The sequence below is a fragment of the Schistosoma haematobium genome, chromosome 1 (assembly GCF_000699445.3).
Source record: "Schistosoma haematobium chromosome 1, whole genome shotgun sequence".
Classification (NCBI taxonomy): domain Eukaryota; kingdom Metazoa; phylum Platyhelminthes; class Trematoda; order Strigeidida; family Schistosomatidae; genus Schistosoma; species Schistosoma haematobium.
The window spans coordinates 72862572-72878286 of NC_067196.1; the positions used below are offsets into that span (position 1 = coordinate 72862572).

General features: G+C 38.8%; 1 protein-coding gene across 1 annotated transcript in view; it reads left to right on the forward strand.

Annotated features, from left to right (window-relative positions):
- The first annotated feature begins 6231 nt into the window (after positions 1–6231).
- DNTTIP1_1 (Deoxynucleotidyltransferase terminal-interacting protein 1) overlaps positions 6232–15715 on the forward strand; it is a 63725-nt gene continuing 54241 nt past the window's right edge. The window contains exons 1-2 of the mRNA XM_051209625.1: positions 6232–6266; positions 8559–8773. Of these exons, the coding sequence (XP_051075082.1) occupies positions 8626–8773 (148 nt within the window). The 5' untranslated portion in view covers positions 6232–6266; positions 8559–8625. The remainder of the gene's footprint in view (positions 6267–8558; positions 8774–15715) is intronic.

Consider the following 15715-nt stretch of genomic DNA (forward strand, 5'->3'; position numbering starts at 1 on the left):
TGATCTATTTGTCCTTAGACTTTTTCGAACATGTTTTTTGGATTGGACGTAGGCTCTCCTTTTTGTTCTACCAATGTAACTGCTTTGGCAGATACACGTGGCTTTGTATACACAGTGTCATCTCGAGACATCTTGATACAGGACCTCTAATGGATACACTGAAGTCTTTCAAGGTGATTAACAAACACTATAAACATTATTTAGCCAAACGGATGGATGTATTTCGCGCCAAAATCCAAGACCTCTTACTGAAAATCTGATTGGTTCGTCCATAAATTATGGCCTAACCACTTTGTAATTCGGATCCCATTAATTTGGGTGATTCTAATAGTCATATATTATCCTTATTTACAACTTCCAATAATTCACTTTAATATTCAAAAATGATTATATCTGTCGAGTGTTGACGCTGACAGTATTAAGTCCATTATTTCGGCTGGAATGTTGAAGTCATTAAATTCTGATGTTGTAATTATACCTACCAAAGTTTCTATTTCGAGTATCACTGGTCATAAACTTTCTATTCTTGGGTGTTGTAATTTGCTGATTAGAAACGATAAATCTTCAATCTTAAATTGTGAATTCCTCATTACTGATTGTTGACCATCTATCATAAGTCTAGAAAATTTAAGAATGCTTTAGGGACAGCTTTCTTTACTGACCACTGGAGGAGGTCCCAATGGAGTGTTTGACAACTTGTTAACTACGGAATCGAAGTGAGAAAAAAAATACGACAGCAAGTCCCTCTCATTCTCATGAGCAAACAAGGAATTTCAAGACTGAAAACAAATATCAATTCTATTACTAATTCAAAATTCAAAGACCCGAAGAAAAGAGTAGATAAAGTACTTCAGTGCAGAATTGCCAGACGCAAAAGAAACAATGATGAAATAGTTTAAACGAAAAAATCTTCGTACGAGACTTCCTTTTCTACAGTCTATGAAAGGTTTCTTAAAAGAGGTCAATAAATCCATGGTTCATATGCAAGCTAGTCATAACAACAGAATAAGTTACAAGGATCCAGGTGAGTTTGTCACAACTACCGTTGTTAATTCCAATACTAATGAGAACATTCTAGATCATACACAGTCCACATCTAATACACAGTCGGACAGGCACACTTAAGGAAAAGAAGTACAGTTGACAACATAAATTTGGATTCTCATTTAAGCTGCGTCCAATGTAGTATTTTTACGAACTGATGATTCCTTTGTACTTGATTACCCGCTTGTTACGAATTCCAAATACAATACGTTTGTCTGTGTTCATCTAGTTATACCTGGCTTAAATTGAAATATTTTGGGAATTCCTAGTTCAAATGGTTCAAACGGTTGTGGAGTAAGATACTATCCTTAGTCCTTAAGGATATGTCAACTTTCCTCTTAAATGACTCCTGGGAGGTCGCTTGAACTAGCTCACTCGGCAGCGAATTCCAGCATCTGACCACTCTTGAATAGTAAAGTTGTGTCTTCAATCCGTTCTGCTGTGTTGTGTCACCAATTAGTTAGTACATTAATTCGAATACTTCTAATTATCATAGATTCATGAACTGGGTTGCAATTAATGAATGATAATTTTTTGTAGAATTCTATGTATTAGTGGAATTAAGTAAACTGGAAACAATATTTCTTTATACAACTGATCTTATCTAATTATTTCAAGACTGGTCTCTACTGCTATGTGGAAAATAATGTGCAATAATAAGTTTCTCATTTTCTGGATTGATTATGTTGTTAGGATTAATTAAAGTTTTCTATTAATTGAACTACTTACATATGTATATCACAAATGAAGTGTAAATTTCATTGATTGTTTGTTACCTCGGTTCAGTCATACCTAAAATACTTGACTGGCGAAAACTGTTTCGTGCTTTTTGGTCTATGAATGTTATTAATAATAACAATAATAATAATAACAGTAATAATACAATTGTGATCTTAAGAATTGTTTGAAAATAAATACTCTCGTGCTTAATACTTAACTAACTCACAATTTATCAAAACAAAATATTTTAGACTTGAAGAGTTTAGAAATTCTGTCCACAAGTATGTGTGGCTTCGATCGCTGAATTCATTGTCACTGAATTTTTTGCATTTCATAGATTTTTACGAATGATTTTTTGTCTTATATGGAGAAGATAATCCAGTACATTTCCTAATATGAATTAGGGTAATCAAAATATCACTTTGTTTCCTGATCGTTTGCATGATTTTGATGGTATAGGCTGTTTATACTTCATATGATCCTGTCGAATTATTGAACGATAGTTAAACATGCTATCTGAGCAAATTCACTAGACGGTTTTTATATCACTGCATCCGTGTTTTGAGCTAAGCCTATTGTGGCATGTATATTCAATGATTTTTGTAAAGACAAACCACATTTTTTCCTATTTGTCACACTATATGTAACCACATTTCTATTCAATATATATCGTTTCTCTTGAAGATGCCACAGATATTTAGAGTTCGACAACACTTTAATCAGTAACACCTACTATGAATATTACCCACCAAGTGAAATCGAAAGATAGAAGCAAGGAGGTTCCAAGATATATTTGATAGGCTATCGATATATCGAGGACCGACTGATCTAGACTGGCTAGTAATTGCAGGGGATGCTGAGCACGGCATTCCCACTCGTGATCTGGTGCGGAGGCATGACCTTCAGCTAGGTGAGCCGATTAAAACTAATGTGGTCAGCATCCAATGTCGAAAACTTACAGGGCTATTTATTTACCGATACACTGTATCAGTGGTGAAGAAATGGGTATAATTGTTTGGTTATATACACACACATTACCATGATTGTTGAAAAATAAACGCTTACTCCACCGTCTGTTCTTCTGCTTAATTGGACACGGCCTTGAGTTGAAGATTATAATAGTGTCAGAACATCCTTTTAGGTCATCCCACACTACGTTGGAGTTTTGGCCCGGATCATTATTAAATAATACTATCGGATTTAATCTTTCTCATTACTCCACTAACGCCACCACGTGCAGAGAAACCTTCGTTAATCAAGTGAACTCATTTGTGGTTGTTATCTCAGAGAGCAGCTTATAAGTAACATTCGTTTCATAACTACTGTTATCATTTTGTTATTTAATATACCATTTATGTTGTAACTGTAATTTGTTGCCTTTTGCTTTACTCATAAAGACACAATGAGGTTTGCAGTGTTAATTCTTTTTGGCATAACACTGGTAACTTTGCGTATTGTTATATCTTCAATAAGCTCTTTTGTTGGGATCCACCACAAGCCGAAAACGTGACACAGAAGATCAAGATCTTGTAATATCCTGCAATGTATCCGGAAGTCATGAAATAAAAATGAATGTCTGGAATGTGTATTGACACATTCCACCTGTCATACATCTAGTAGAGACACAAAAATCCAGGTTACTCAATAGTATATTCTCCTCAAATTTATGGCTGGTCGACCACAATCAACCAGTAGGATTTTTACTCTAAGTACGGCACAATAAGACATTACTAATAAGCCTTCATTTGGTTGGCGGTTGTTAGGTGTGGCATTGGGATTTCTATCTCGGTGATGGGTGGCATAGTAGGAAGTCTGACAAGTTAGGAATTAACCTGTGTATACAAGACTTTCAGCCTATCAATGCTGATATCCTCTTTTCTGTTTTTATCGATGGTCCGGTGCTTTAATTCTCAATCTAAATAATTATTGGGTCCTACATAGACCACACCTAAAGGTATGCACTATACGTTAAAACGGATTGGAAGACGATGTCGGTTGATTGTGACTGGAGGTGAGCAGATCTAACGGGTCATTAGGGTCGAATATATAAATTCATTGAAAAGATGGAGGAGGGGTGAGTTATTCTGGCAGTCAGAGTCCTGATACAAACCCGTTGTGCTGCAGTATATTCAGTATAAGCTCTCGTTCCACTGTGAATTCTGTGGAGCGGCAACTGAGGGCGCGTTGACACATTATGGTTTGTCGGTCATTACAAGGATAGCGGCTTCTATAAATTCAGTTACAGAGCTAAGCAAGCTATATTCCCGTTGTAAAAGACGGTGAGTTAGAGAGGCTTGAAAATAAAATGATAAATAGAATTTATTACTCAAGTTCCTTTCTTTATGAGACTGTCTTCTGGATTTCCCTATTAACCCTCGGTGAATTTATGCTTCAAAAATCAAAACTTCTGCAACATGATCAAAAAATGACTTGTGGTACCGAGATTTCAGCCTCCTTTGAATTATAAGGTCAGTGAAATGTCACTGGTTCCTAGCCAAATCATACGGCCGTCAGGTCAATGAATAACAAACTGTTTACCGATATTAACAATAATAATTTATCCTCAATGAAAATAAGTTACGTGAGATATGCCAATTTACAGGCAAGATCAAGATTTACTCATCAGGGATAACCAACGCTCATTACCTGATCTCACTCCATGAACTCTTTACAAGATTGTGTTCGCACTCGGTTCTTTATAGCCACTCTACTAATTTATTTCAGTAATAACGTTGTTTGTACTGTGCGGCCATCTAAATAGCAGTCGTACCTGGGTGCAATAAAAGGGTAATACATGTAAAATATGAACCGTGAGGTGTGACTTCAATAACAGCTAAAGGGTTGCTTCACACCCGTCCAACTCGGGTAGGCCTGCAATAATCGACATAGATCAATACACTGCAAATCTACACGTGATAGGCTGGGAAACCGAGTGTCACACACAGTAAAAGGTATGCTTATCTAAACGTATGCTTACAAAAACCCATTCGCAAGAATTTTATTGTTGTAGGAGTTTCTGTGTCAATCATTGGTACGAATATGCTACAGCAATGGGCAAATATCACATGACAACCTATGGCATTCCCTTTGAGACGATTAAATGTATGACAGAGAACTTCCAGCCATGTCCTGTGCTGTATGGCACTTTCGACACTCTATTATACGTCGAGAATTCACTCTTTTCACAGATCAAAAACGTCTCGCAGTTTACTTCAGACATCCAACACATTTCTGGACCAAACAATGTAGTCGCAGGCGCCTTGTCTCGTATAACTTCCTTGAACAGTTTCCAAGGAATCGACCTTCTTAAGCTCTCCCAGCTTCAGAGAAAGACAATGATCTTCGGCACGAGTTATCCGCAACTAACCTTAAACTGCCCATTAAAAATGATGGGAACAGGTATGGAAACTTTACTACGCGACACATCTACCAGTAGGGATCTGTCGATCGTGTCGAAACATTATCGACGCAACGTCTTCAATACGTGGCACAAACTTCCTCACCTAGTTGTTTGTGCAACCATCAAGCTTATAGCAGAACAGTTCCTCTGGCCTGGTATGAATAAAGACGTAAAGGAGTGGGTACGGTCCTGTGTAAGCTGCCAGAAATCTAAGGTTATTAGAAACAACAAATGTCCTTAGGTCCATTCAAAACTCCTAGTGCTCGATTCGATCATGTTCATCTGGATTTGGTAGGACCGTTAACAGATTCAAATGGATACTCTTATCTTTTAACCTGCGTAGACTGCTTCACTCGATGGCCAGAAGCAGTGCGTATCAAGGACATCACTGCTGAAACAGTGGCCAGCGATTATGAAGGTGCTAGATGTAAAAACGCTGTCAAACTGAAAATACTTGTGACATCTTCAGATGCCACCTTAACCAGTAACACCTATAATCCAAACGTGCTAACACAGTGAAATCACAAGTGAAGAGGTTCAAAGATATATTTGATAGACTATCAACATATCGAGAATTGACTACTCTAAACTGGTTACCGGTTGTAGGAAGATTTGAGAACAGCATTCATACTCGTGATCTGGTGCGGATGCATGACTGAGCGCTTTCGGCCAGGTGAATCCCTTAAAACCAGTGTGGTCAGCATCCAATGTCGAAGACTTACAGAACTGTTGATTTTCAGTATCTATTTGCCGCTACATATATTTAGTCAAATTTAGGAACAGAAGTGAAGAGTAACATAACAAGTGAAAAAAACATGAATCAATATAGAATAATAAGCAATGTTATTATTGGGCGTGATAAGTGCAGAAAAAGGTCACATGTATCGGATTAGTTCATGATAAAAAATTACATTTTTGGTTGTTTGGGAATCTTTGTGGATCAAAAAAATTAAATAAAATAGCTGAATATATTGTCACTAACCTGAGAACTTTAATATACTATTAAGACGCAAATCATATAAAGCAAACAGCCTAGTAATTCAACTCAGTTTAAAGTTTGAACCAAGAAAGCGGCACTTCCGACAGATGCGTTGCTTCCAGGGTAAGTAGTCCTGCATCCGAAATAGTCTTGGTCGTTACGGGGATTAATTACATGGTCACTAGTCATTCAGCATCTAAGACTTATGCTGAAAACTACTGAATCCAATACTGATACCAATACCTTCTGGTTGATTGTTGTATAAGCATAGTTTGTTCAACAAAACCCCTATTATAAGTCAATCTGTCCTCAAATTTCGCCGTAACCGAAAAATTTCCTTAAAACAGCGTATTTCACTAAGGAAGACTAGGTTTTTCCCGAATTAATCTGATCTTTGTCTTTAATCACCTGGAATCGGTTGCTTAATTTTCGATCCCAGGATCGACAATTCCGTTTCTCTAAAAGCACAGTAACTTCACTTGCATGCACTGGTGGATTAGCTTTCAAAATTTCGAAGATAAGTTTCCAATACTGTCATTTTTTTGAGTTGATAGCTTTGAGACGGAGTAATTATATATGTAGGTAAATAGATCACTTATTTCCTCGGTTTTTGTATAAAATTATAAGAACATCAAGCAGCCAAAAATCAGTTTGACTGTTAAAGTAAGCATAGTACGAATACTTGTACCTAATTTGTCTCTTCAGTGACGTGAACAGCCATGTCCTGTACTTGCAATACTTACCCTTCGAAGTAATGTTCGGTGACTTATATTCAATCGTATTAAATCTCCTAGTGACCGCTCATACTGAGTAGTGGATCTAATTAACGAGAATTTGCAGTGATATGTGCCCGGGTACGATTACTTTCGTTCAGTTTTCATGGCCATTCAAAAACACTGGCCTAGATGGCTTAGACATGCTCTACGAATATTGTCTAAGAGAATTCCACAGTTCGCTATTTTTAAATGCTAGCCCTAGCTAAAAAGGTGGATAGTCGATAAGTCTATGAAACTGTTATAGGCTAATGGGCTATGACAACATCACTTTCGAATTTTGTAACACTGTGAGGTTCAGAGGTAAACCGCACAAAAAGCCTCACGCATTTTGTTATAACTTCGTCTATTTATTTAAGCACAAATCAAGTGATTTATGTGAGGACTGGAATATTATCCGAGCTCTCAAACCGAAGAAACGCTTTCCTAAGTGGTCACTTCCCGAGCTTTTGACCTACAGGTCTAGTCCATAAGTCAGTGGAGTAAGGTTAAGAGATGCAGCCTGATGGTAGCCGGTGACTAATAATAGGTTCATACGTCATTTGTTTCTTCAGAGTCCTGGAGCACATGTGCACCATCGGTTTGGAATCAGGGTTTTCCAAATCCCCTAGGTACATCCTCCGTATCTACCAACCCGGTTAGGGCGCCGAACATTCGCTTTCCGCCCTCTCAATTTCGTAAACAAAACTCCAGCCGTGAGAAGACAGTGGCTGCATATACGTGGCCAAGAGAGAGCTGACTTTCCCACCCTCGATTGTGCCAGGGAATTTGGGAGCTTTTATGACTACAACTTAAGAGGACACTCATTATCTACAGCCTAAGATCGATCTGATTGTTTTGTCCTCATTGGCCGATCAAACCAAATAGCTCTCTTACCACCTGGAAATCACACTTGTTAGTTTCCATAAAGCGATATTTTTTTTAGATAGTATAGGCAGCTAGTACCAAGGTAAACGTAAAACTTATCATATTATTGTCATTGTAAGTTCCTACACTGCATAAAACAATGAATAAATAATACAAATAGTAGACATAGTAGCAATTGTATTAGTTGTAGTAAAGAACTACAAAAGAAACATTTCTGGATGTTAAGATAAAAAGAAATAGATTGAAGATGTGTCCGTTACAGCAGTCTGGAAAATAAATATTTTGTGTCTTTGTGGTCTAGCTCAAACAGCTTTTCAATGTCATGCCTACAGTCCATGCGTTGACTACCTATTATAAATCCAATAGACTCGTTTTTTGCCTTGCTATGACCACATTTAAGCTACCATCCCGCTTCATTTATTATTACACATCAAAACTAGCAGTGTCTGAGCGTTCATAGCATCCAATCTGCTTACCCAATTCTACTCAATTTTACTACCTCCATCTGATTCTCTCTCACTTTAGACCATCGGTAATCACCAAACTAAGATAATAAGGCTAGAAATCTGAAGCTGAATTAGCACTTTATGGTCTTCCAGAAATTGGAGGAAGAAGGAAACCCTGACTATGGTTTATTTAAGTTACAACAGTACTCGTTGATTGATTTCTGGGAAGACCCTTACTATTTCATTATCATTGTGAACTTTGTATAGCTAAACTTAATAGTACACCTATTCGAGAACTGTAGGCCTAATTGTTTCAATTTTTTATAAAGGCTATTTATCTCAGAATTGTTTGTTTCCCAATCGTCTGGTCACTGTCCCTTTTGTATGTTTATACATATGGACCAATCAATTAAACTGAATCGCTGTTGTTCTCCCTCATCGATGCAAAACAAGCTAATCAATGGAGTTCAAATGAAAGCAAATCGTATAATAGATTGTGATTATTGTCATTTACCTTGTATCATTCAAAAACATAATAAATCTCGTAAGTTATAATTGAAAAACTTTGATGGTTGTTTGTTAATTTATGTGTTTTTTTATATGGCGTGGGACAACGCTCGTAGTTTCATAATCAGTTCCGCAAAAATCGACTTTTATTTTACATCGAATATCCTATTAATATTTGCATCTTATTATATGTTTGTTTCCTAACTCTAGCGACATGAAATTACCATTTATCGCTTAGCATTGAGTATGTATTATTTGAATGTACCCGGAAAATTGTTTTCAGACTAACCGATAATAAAGATGAGTAATATCGACCATCTTAAAAAGCCTTTATGTCAATAATTTAGTATCTAACATATAATGCACTTTATCCTCCATATTGAACTTTGATTTCGTTTCCAATCATATCGTAATGTTTATTGTCATATCTTCTTAACTGAGTACCTACTTAACTTGAACATTAATACCATACTATTATCTTAAGTATTTGTGTCTTTTACATATTGTTTAAAATTACTAGCTATCTTTTCTGAACACTTAAACACATAAGTACTAGCTAAATTAAGCATTTAACTCTAAACACAGGACATAAGTCGCGTATTTCAATCACAATATGACTTTCTCATGTTAGGAATATGCCTAATCGAAAAGTTCCCTTGATTACCCTACTACATCGACCTTATTATATGAGTGGATGCATTGTTCTGGTTACTCATTTAAATCTAAGGATGTTTTTAAAAGTCCTACTGATCAACCTTTCGATGTACACCAAAACAACTTCATTTCAACACTTTACACATACAGTTTATCCAATTCTTTATGCCCCAAGTATTTAATTGTCGAAACATGAGCTTTCTAATGTTGTGCAGAACTTGCTTGATTGTGTGTAGCCAATTATAGCAGTCTTCTAATCCTGTGCTACAACTACCAGGGTGTCGATGGAAAGACCATACATCAGGTACACTAAGTATCTTACCGTTAGCTTTTCTTCTCATGTTAATATTAAGTGAAGCACAGCAATGAAGTAGGGACTTTCTTAACTAATATTTTCGTTCAAATTTTTATTTTCTTCTAATTTCCTTTTATACTTGATGATTTTATTCTCTTTTAAATGACATATCTCAGTTCCTATACCCGCCAGCTTTTATAGTGTAAAGAAAACAAAATTGAAATACATTTACGTAGACGAGATATCTGTCTATTATAGGGCGAGTATATCGCTCATCGACCCAATCCTTTTGACTGTTGAATAGATTTTGAATAATAGAAATATTCACACTTTACTGTAGGTTAGTCATAGATGTCGTCAAGCAATGTTAGGATTTCTGGTGGATCAATAGAGCCAGCCGTGTTGAAGCTAAAAATAGAATACTAGGTAGATATGGTTAATTGTTTAATAAGAGATGGTTAGGGTATTCATCAGGTATATCAAGTCATTACCAACATCACAGAGTAATGTTGATTTATGTAAGGGTCTGTTGGAAGCAAGCTAGGTATGTCAGTCTACAGAGCCATCGACTTTTGGTCTGAACCGTGTTGGTAGGCCCAAACTGTCTAGCTAGGGTCCGGAGGATAACTTTATTTATTTATTTGGACACATGAATATTGGTACAAGAGAGCGCCAATATCTATGCGCCACACAGAACAATGAATATTCGAAGAGGAATACAAAGAAAGAAAAAAAAAGCTAAGGAGCACAAAAAAAAGAGAGAACAATAACGAAGAGATTGGTGTAAGGTAATGTGCTAGTAATCAGGGAACGCAAAGGTACAATCGGAAGAAATCTTTCAGGTAAGGGAGACACAACCACTTTTTATGAAGAAAGTAAAAGAAGGTTACAGCAGGATCGCCACTGGCTTCTATTCTGAGCCATATCTGATAACGTCTCTAGCCACTGTGTAGCACCATCTCTCGGACCCCAACCAGGGAGTCGTGAAGGACCGACACAAGCCAGTCCTTTGCAGCTTTCTTTCATGCCACGACACCATGTCATGCACTGACCACCTCTCCGCTTCTTCCAATCAGTCCCAGAGTCGGCAAATAATGCACGACGTGGAATTCTCTGGGATGACATTCGGAGAACATGTCCAAGCCACCGAAGTCGGTGTTTCAAGATGGTGACACCAATTGAATTATCATCTCTGTGCCCGAACACACGATGCCGAACCTCTGCATTACTGACATGGTGTTGCCACTGAATGTCAGCAATCCTTCGGAGACAACGATGATCGAACACAGAAAGTCGTCTAACGTCCTCAACTCGGAGAGACCAGGTTTCACAAGCATAGAGCAGAACTGCTCTCACCGACGCGTTGTAGATCCGACCTTTTACAGCCAGACTAACATCACGAAGGCGCCAAAGATGGCCCAGATTGGCATAAGCCGCTCTGGCTTTCACTATACGTGCGTTGATCTCATCACTCACACCCCCACCAGCACTTATGCAGCTACCCAGATACACGAACTTCTCGACTACGTCTATCTGCTCACCATCCAGGGTGAGTACAGGATTGGAATCCTGCCAGTCTTGTAGAAGTACTTTGCACTTCGAAGGTGCAAAGCACATACCATACCTACGGACACTGATTGCCAACTGATTAAGTGCGGATTGCATGCCTTGGGCATTATCGCACAGTAAGACAATATCGTCCGCATACTCAAGGTCGAGAAGTCTTTCTCCAGGCAACAGATCTACACCACCATTACTTACATTCATCAGAGCTGTTTCCAGAATGTCATCGATGGCAAAGTTGAAGAGGAATGGTGAGATTGGGCAACCCTGCCTAACCCCACTGTTTGAATGAAACAATGGAGAGAGGTGGTTGTATGCCCTCACTCTGCCTGAGGTGTTTGTATATAGGGCTTTTAGGATGTTAATAAACTTCTCAGGCACACCCTTCTTCAATAGACAATCCCAGAGAACAGTCCTATCCAACGAATCGAAGGCAGCCCTGATGTCAAGAAACACTACGATCGTTGGCCTTTGATAAGAATGGCGATGTTCTAACATTTGGCGGAGGGTGAAGATATGATCAATACATCCTCGACCAGAACGAAACCCAGCCTGCTCCTCGCGAGTCAATCTTTCTCGAGTTTTGAACAACCTACGAAGTATGACGGAAGCCAATAGCTTGGACGCAATCGGGAGTAGACTTATCCCCGATAGTTGTTGCAGGAACGACGTGAACCCTTTTTAAAGATAGGGACAACTATCGACTCATTCCATGACGTTGGTACACTCTCTAGCTCCCAAACCTTCGTAAACAACGTCGTCAATTCCTTAGTCAAAAAGTCACCACCATCTTTAAAAAGAGCCGGAGGTAATTCATCTGGGCCAGGTGATTTGTAACGCTTCAAGAGTTGGAGTTCCTTGCGGACTTCTGCCTCATTTGGTGGGTCAGTCGTCACCGGCCATGGAGGGCAGGACAGTCTGACCGATGTTGCCGGAGCAGCAGGCCAGTTGAACTGCCCTTCGAAAAATCCTGCCCATCGTCCATGACGTCGATGGATGTTAGTGATTGGCATCCCATCATCCTCGCAGATTGTTTCACTCGCACCAGACTTCTTGCTGCCAGTGGCTCGGATGAGCTGGAAGAGCTTCCGGTAGTTACCAGGTGCAGCTGCTGCTTCCAGCTCATTAGCACGCTTCGACCACCAGGCTTCTCGGTCCTTACGCAAGCTTTGCCCAATTTCATTACGTAACATCCTTCGTTTATGGTCAAACTCACGGTCACCCGGAGTAGACCGACGGGCTTCAATGAGTTGTAAGGAACCAGAAGAAACCCAGTGCTTAAAAGCGGGACGTTTCGCGAACCTACAACTGACTGTACCCGCCATTTTCAGGGCGTCATGCAATTGCAACCAATGCTCATCTATACTTTTCAGTGGAATGGTAGCTAGTCTAGAGTCTAGCTCGGTTCGATACTCACTTGCAACAGAAGTTGCAACCAGCTTGCTAATATCAATCCTTTGCTGGCGGTCACTTCGTTGTCCACTGAAAAGTAAGGCAAGATTGGCGCAGACCAAAGCATGGTCAGAGTCCAGATAGGTACTCCAAAAGGAGCGGCAGTCTTTTACACAACCACGCCAGCGGTAGCTGATCGCGATGTGATCAATCTGAGTCCAGGCTTGAGATGCAGAGGGAGGACGCCAGGTGGCACATCGGCGATGACTGTGCCGAAATTTAGTGCTAGCCAGAAACAGGTTGTGGTCTGTACATAGTTGCAGTAGACGGTCCCCGTTATCTGACCTGCGACCAACAAGTCCCCATCGGCCACCTAAACGACTCTCTTCTGTGCCTAGACGCCCGACCTGAGCATTCAAGTCTCCGGCTAGTACTACAATATCTGTCGAACGCACTTTCTGGAGAAGAACAGATAACTGGTGGTAAAACTCATCCTTGATTGCATTCGGGCTGCAATCTGTCGGGGCATAGGCGGAGATAACGAAAAGACATCGTTTCTCACGCCGATTTCTTCTCACATTGATGGAACTTTCTAATCTAACAGCACATAACCAACTGTTAATGGGGATCCAATCGATTAGTGCTGCCTCAGCTCTGGCGCTTAATGCGACACCAACGCCAGCGAGACCAGACGAAGATGCCACAGGGTCCCCGGATAAGCGCACGTAAAACAAGCTTTTTGAAGTGACAGATGTAGAGCGAATTTGTAGTACTTCACCAGAGTCTTGAATACGGGTCTCGGATAGACAGCAGACATCAATATTAAGACTTTCCAAAGACATAGCCAGCCCTATCTGTTGTCCGACCTGCATAAGTGTGCGAACGTTGAAGGCAGCCAGTTTGAATGGCGCACGTGGTTTCAGAAAAACTGCTTCAGTACTCATATTCGGTGGTAACATACAATTTTCGACGGGACAGTGACTCGAGAACGTTTAGATACAGTCGAATTTCCACCAAAGACGAGCCGCTGTATAAGTATAAAAGAGGGTGAATAATGTGGATAATAATAATAATAATAATAATAATAATAATAATAATAATAATAATAATAATGACAATAATAGTAATGATAATTATTTGAATCGATTGATTGTTTTTCGGAGCGAGAAAAGTAGTTGCCATAGACATAGAGTTCATCATTTGTGTGTGGGCTGTGATACTGCCCGGGTGCCCAAACCGAAGCAGGTGGTTATCTTAGGGGGCCACACCCCGAGCCTTTGACTTAAAGGTCTAACCCACAAGGCAGTGGAGCATCGTAAGGAGATGCATTCCCATGGTAGCCGGTGACCAAAGATTGGTTCATACGCCATTCGTTCCCTCAGGATACTGGAGCCCATGTGCACCATTGGTTTGTGATCCGGTTAAAGCGCCGGACATTCGCTTTTCGTCCTCTCATTTTCGTAAACAACACCCCTGCCACGAGAAGGCAGTGAGTAGGACTTCCCTGGCAGAGGCTGTATACGCGCGGCCGTGTGAGAGTATTTCGAGAGGGAGAGCGGACTCTCCCCACTCTCGGCCGTACCAGGGCATTCGGGGGCCCGGAGGATAACCCTAAATAGCATTTAGACGTATTTAGCGGAATTACACAATGGTACAAATGGATTGACTCTATCCCATCCATAGATCCAATATCACTCCGTGCATAACTTATTTCAATCCTTTCTTGTCATGCCATATACTCTATGTTTATTCTTATTATCATTGCTACTACTATTTTGCCTTCTGCCTTGTTGTTTATTTACCCTCTCTGAGTTCATTTAATGTTCCAACTTAAATCGTCACACATTTGTCCAAGGTTCTGTTCTGTTTGTGATTGACTGACTGCACGTTTATTAAATTCTGATGAAATACCTAGTTTTAGAAAGTTAGCAATAATACTGTATTGTAAAAGCAGACATAAGCGAGAAATAATATTCAAACCTTAGGTTGACGGATTCACACTTGGAAAGATTAATTTGTAGCTTCTACCTCTTCTATGAACTAGGGTGTGAACTACATAGTTTATGTAAAACCTAAAATAGCCATAATATACGGTCTTCTGAACTGCAATAATTAAAATTAAGTTTAAGCCTGCAGTTTTGAACTTGTAATCTAAGCAATAATGTCATTGAATCGCATCAAATTGTCTCAGCAATCTATAACTTCGAACATGTATACCTCCAATTCGATTTCAAGTATGAGCTGTCGTGTTAATTACGAAGAAACAAATAAAACACGATGCAACATCATCATATTATGTAAGATAGATGAATCCACTTCAGAGGCGTTATTGAGTTGGTTTCATTATCTTTTAATTGATATATTCAATGACGGTTACAAGCTTGCTATATTTCTCATAAACTTAGTATTTTAGTACATTGCGCTGTAACTGTTTTTGACTATTCGTCCTTTATGCTTGAATATAAGCTTCTCATTCAAATGTTATCAGAATAATTTCAGAATAAACTATTATTTATCTCAATTCCAGACATTTTCTGTTTAAGCACTCAATTTTATTAGGAAGAGGGATTTTCGTTTTTTCCTAACTAGAATGAGTTTTACAAATAGTTACCTATAAAAATTTCTGTTTCCTTTAGTTCTAAGTGGATAAAATAGGAAAGTTTGTAGGCGGATATTTCAATTTGGCTACATGTAACTGTTATGCATGGAATGTGTATTACATAGTAGTTTCATATTTTTATTGATACTTATAGATCTTAGTATGTAACCAATTATTATTATAATATTCTAAATGTCTTTATCTACACTCCGTACACTTAAGGACATTCGGTATTGCTATAAACTCTCAATTAAATGGCACATGCACAGATATATTGAGATCGGTTCAGTATTTCCCTCTATACCTTTTCACAATATATATAGTTGTAATCGCTATCGTGTCGATAATTAATAAGTCTTAGAATTATCATTTGTATGGGTATGGGAACTGGATATCCGTATATATTTTTCTGTTTTTATCTCTATTAAGAATAAATATATGCAAAATACTGTGTGAGGCAAATTGTTTATACCTTG